Source organism: Vicia villosa, linkage group LG5, assembly GCF_029867415.1.
Source record: "Vicia villosa cultivar HV-30 ecotype Madison, WI linkage group LG5, Vvil1.0, whole genome shotgun sequence".
Classification (NCBI taxonomy): Eukaryota; Viridiplantae; Streptophyta; class Magnoliopsida; order Fabales; family Fabaceae; genus Vicia; species Vicia villosa.
Window position 1 is genome coordinate 117,811,206 of NC_081184.1, and position 5,016 is coordinate 117,816,221.

General features: G+C 35.9%; 1 protein-coding gene across 1 annotated transcript; it reads right to left on the reverse strand.

Moving 5' to 3' along the window:
* Positions 1-870: 870 nt before the first annotated feature.
* On the reverse strand, positions 871-4,141 carry LOC131602171 (peptidyl-prolyl cis-trans isomerase CYP21-1). Its single transcript, XM_058874190.1, has 7 exons — positions 3,780-4,141; positions 2,416-2,494; positions 2,249-2,296; positions 2,068-2,091; positions 1,797-1,979; positions 1,582-1,657; positions 871-1,485 (listed from the first exon to the last, which is right to left on the reverse strand). Exons 1-7 carry the CDS (start codon positions 3,876-3,878, stop codon positions 1,323-1,325), a joined length of 672 nt encoding a protein of 223 aa, XP_058730173.1. The 5' UTR covers positions 3,879-4,141; the 3' UTR covers positions 871-1,322.
* Between the last annotated feature and the right edge of the window lie 875 nt (positions 4,142-5,016).

Below are 5,016 nucleotides of genomic sequence, written 5' to 3' on the forward strand. Positions count from 1 at the left end.
ACATTAAGAAAAGCAACCATAACCTCATCTTCAATTTCTTCCAACAGACACTTGTTCGCTCCCATAGGAGTTACTTTGATCGCGAAAAAAACCTGCTCTTTCAATTCTGTTTTGCAACCTACAGGCCGAACCTGGGCACCGCAAGTGACCAACATACGCCTTTGCAAGCCGAGATCTATCTTCCTCCTTCGAAATGTAAGCAAACAAATTAGGATTTACCGGTTGATTACCCAGCGAAACTTTATCTATTACCACATCAGCAAAAGATCTAAACTCCTTCCTCCCATCACCCACGTCCCTGAAAACATTCGTCTGAAACACAATTTGTTTGCGATTCTGAAAAGTTGTTTTACCCACAGACCTACCCTCCGCTACTTCAATGTCTTTCCTCTCGAAGCGAGAAACGTTGGCGTGAATTTTCTTCTCGTCGAACAAAACATTATCCAACTTCAACGCAAGCAACCTTGTATCTTCAACTTCTGTAAATCTAGTGAAACCGAATCGATTCCCAAACCTATCCCTCCTTGGAGCAATCGACACCTCTGAAATCTCCCCTAAACACCCGAAAACTTCAAACAAATCCTTGGCCTTGCATCTTTCTGGAAAGTGAGAAATGAAGATAGAATCAACCTTGACATCAGCAGCCTAATGAAGATAGAATCAACCTTGACATCAGCAGCCTTCTTACCCTTCGAAAAAGAGTCCCGATGGGGAACCCAATTCCAAAACACCCTCTTCCTAGCCGTAACCCACCCTGACTCGCGGTGGAGAGGACCACCACTCATAGAGAGGCCGATAACCTAACCCCCTTCAGAAACCTTCCAAAAGTGGAGAGGACCTACCAAAACGTTGCTAAAACTATCATACATATGCAGAAAAGGAATTTCATTGATCTAAAACATAGAATAGAATATATTTTGAAGTTGCACTGCCTATTTCATATTACAATATAGAATAAATACACACGTATAGGAAACTCAAAATCAATTTTTGGTTACAATTTCACAGTAGGACTATTAACTCCACAAAAGGAAACTCAACTTGTGCATGCTTCTAACAACAATCTACCAATTTTTTGGATCAAGTTGTGGCAAGTTTGGCTTAGTATGTTGTAAACCATGATTTGAGAAATAAGCTATTCTTATTTCCTATCAAATCAAGATTCTAGACGCAGAATCATGTTTAACACAACCCAACCAAATCATGGTTTTGTAAACATGTTATACATAAATGAACTCTGTTTGGCCAACTCAAACAAGGGGTTCAATATGAGTAAACTATAACCAAAGCATGCTAGTTGTTAGTCACTAAAATGAGGAAGTTCAAGTTTCCTCATCCCACTCACTTCTCGGTATCTCTCCCGAATCCGCAATCACTACCTTCTTTCTGGGTTTTCCATTATAGGTTCCTGCCCCACCTTCAATTGCAAACACGTTATCCATGCCTCGAACAACCTTGCCAAAAACAACGTGGTCTCCATCCAACCTATAAAGTTTGCATGACAGATCATCAATAAATATCATACGCACAAACTCGGTCTAATTGTCCAAAACCGTGCATTGTTAGGAGAAAATAACTTACCAACTGGCTTTCACTGAGGTAAAGAAAAACTGTGAACCGTTGGAGTCAGGTCCAGTATTAGCCATAGAGACAACGCCTGCAATCATGGAGCATGTTTTCAAAGAAACAATTTAAAACTCATACCTCAAAATGACCCCAAAAAAATGTCAAATTACAAAAAGGAAAGTATTCTTAATCAAATGGAATGCTTAAAATCCACGCAAATTGTTACACACCAGCATGAGAATGTTTGATCCTGAAATTCTCATCAGGAAAGGTGCCTCCATAAATAGATTCGGATGATTTGCCGTCATGATGAACAATATCCCCACCTTGAATCACGAAACCAGATACTATTCGATGAAACGGTGTTCCTTTGTAATGAAGTTTTACACCACTTGCACTCACGCCTTTCTCCCCTACACAATACGGAAACACTCCTAATCAGTACATGGACCATACAGTTAATATTTAATGAACAAAATGAAGAAAAGAGACTACAATTACCTGTGCACAAGGCTCTAAAATTTTCTGCAGATAGGAAATTCTCGGTCAAAAAATATTTCAAGTATATAAGAGTAATACATTTCATTTTGAAGGGATAAAAAGAATAGAACAATTCAATTTTTCTATCTAAGGACTTGCTAGAGAATATGCAGATCTGAAAAATACAAAAACATTGACATACCCACAGTTTTTGGTACCACTTGGCCATATAATCCAATCACGATCCTACCTGCAGAAATTCATAGTAAAAAAGAAAGAAAAATTACATTTTCATGCAGCAAGTTAAATTGGTTCAAAGGTAGTAATAATAACAAATGGGTAAAAGTTAAGAGGGGAAAATGGATGAACCTAAACGCTGTTTATCAATATCAATATCCAAGTAAACTCTATGCGTAATTTCGGGCTCCTCTTCTGTTTCCTCACCAGTCTATATCATCAGAAAAGGCAAGAGTTTATTATTTGACTGAACCCAATAAAAGATTATCTAACCATCAATTTTCAATAAGATAATACACGAGGGGTCTTGTAGTTGTATATAAACTTTAAGTGTTAAAATTGTGCTGTTAACACAGGTTCATACAAAATGCAGTAGGGAAAATAAACTTTATTAATATTATTATTAGGAATGAGGCTCATAAAACTTTAACGAATGATCCTTTACTAGATAGAGATCTACAATCACAACCAAAAAAACAAGTTTAAATCCTAAATGATACAACATAACTGCAAATAGTTCCAAACATAAATAAGGGTCTAAAGTCTGAACACTCTAACAAAAGCTTCAGGAAGTAGGAAATTCCAAAATAAGCTGGAAGAGATAAAGTCAGAACAGCAAATATGATGGGCTCATCTCAGCAATAGAATCACCGACTCATACTGAAATCAAAGTATAAAGATAACTCTTGCGGAATTGCTCACCAAAGGATTATAGTTTGTTTGCCTATGATTTATCTTGTTGAATCAGTATCGTTGATGGCGGACGGCGGCCCATGGCGGAGAGCCAAAATCCCGCCATACCACGGCGCCGATATAGCGGATTATGGCGGAAAAACCCACAATATTGGCTGATATTTACCATTGCGGCGAGCCCAAAAACCGCAATGTTTATCCGCCATAGCGGCGGCTCCACTAATTGATAACACTGTGTTGAACTATTGTCCTCTTTCATTTGATTTCTCATCCTTCAAGCCACACACTCTCCTAACCAGGTAGGTACCTATGTCTTACTCCATAATCTTCCATCACATTTCTATTAGATCATAGCTATAAGCGTTACTTAAACCTCACAGTATCAATACCCCTCACTAATATCCATTTGGAGGCATTTTCAAGGCATAGCCTGCCTTATCCTACATTTACTTGAGCTTCTGGTTTACTTCCACATTACAGTTATAAGTTTGAACCCATTAACTAGTTACATACTTCTAGAACACACTTGAATCTATCCTAAAAAAGAACTCAAGCCAGCTTATATATTTTGAATAAAGAAAGCATTGAAATATAATGCAAAAGCATTCATTCTACAGCAATCAAGCCAAAAGAGATTCACTAATCATCAAATCAACAACAATAATAACAATGGCAAAACTAAAATCCATTACATACAAAGTAAACAAAAAAAAAAAACAAATTTTGAATGCATCTAATCAATAACCCAGATCAGATCCACAATGAGAGTAGCAAATATAAACAAAAAAGGTTAAAGGGATTACCCATTTAGAAGCAGAGAATGCGAAAATGAGGAAAACTGAGAGAACTAGGAAGAGGAGGAGGAATCGGGGCTGTGCGAGAAACGCGATCTCTCTGCGCATTGCTTCACCGCGTGTTTGCTCAGTTTATACCCAATCAGAGAAAAATCGAAACTTTGTTATCTTCCATGGAAGATAGCTTACTGGGTTTGTGTCAACGTGAAAGGGGAAAGGAAAACGTGGAACAGTTTCTCGGTGAGAAGTTGGGGATGATGGCGAAGGGGGGTTCGAGCTTGTGGCAGAGGGGGTGTGGAACTCGGAGGAATAAAAGTTAATTTTTTAATTTTAATTAATTTAAACTTAATAGCATAAAACTTCAATTAAAGAAGAAGAAGAAAACTTTAAGTTTCTCCCACAGCTACATGATTTACTCTTTTATTTCGTTTATCTCAAAAAAAAAAAAAATTTTATCTGACAATTTGACTATCATATAATTGGTTTATTTTTCTTATTATAAAATCTATTTTCTTTTTATACTCAAACTATTTAAGTTTCCACAATTTTTTATATTATTATGATTACTTTAACACTATGTAATAATGTTATTTCTAGTCTTATTCCGACTAATTTTATTATTCATCCAACGCAATATCTTCATCGGTGCTACATTTAATGTATTTTTATGTTAGTTTATTTACAACTCAACATTATGTTTTGTACGACGATATTGTCAGACTTACATATGTTTGGTCTAAATTTTCTCTTCAATTTGAGAGATACTTTCATATCATATAAAATATATAAGGTCATTTTCCATTTTAATCACCCTACTTAAATGTGATGGTTTACGTTTCTTTCTATTTCTCTATCTCTTGATATTATTGATCTAAAATATTTAAATCGAGTAGCTTGTGGTATGATATGATCTTTAATTTTCACCACTAAGTTAAAAATGCTTCTCCTTTTAATAAACTTACATTCCATATGCTTTGTATTACTTCTATTTAGGTGAAAACTGTGTGCTTCTAAGGCTCGTCTCCATCTCCCATTTAATTCATCTTTCTATTCTCTAAGTAAAACTATATCATTTTGCAAAAAGCAAACATCTCGGTTCTAACTCTTAAATGTGTTCCATAAATATACTCAAAACTAAATTAAAAAGTCAAGGGTTTGAGATTAAAACTTGGTACAATCCTACTCTTATGGGAAAATCATTTGTCTCCCCACCCTTTGTGTTTACACTTGTTAAGACTCCCTTATA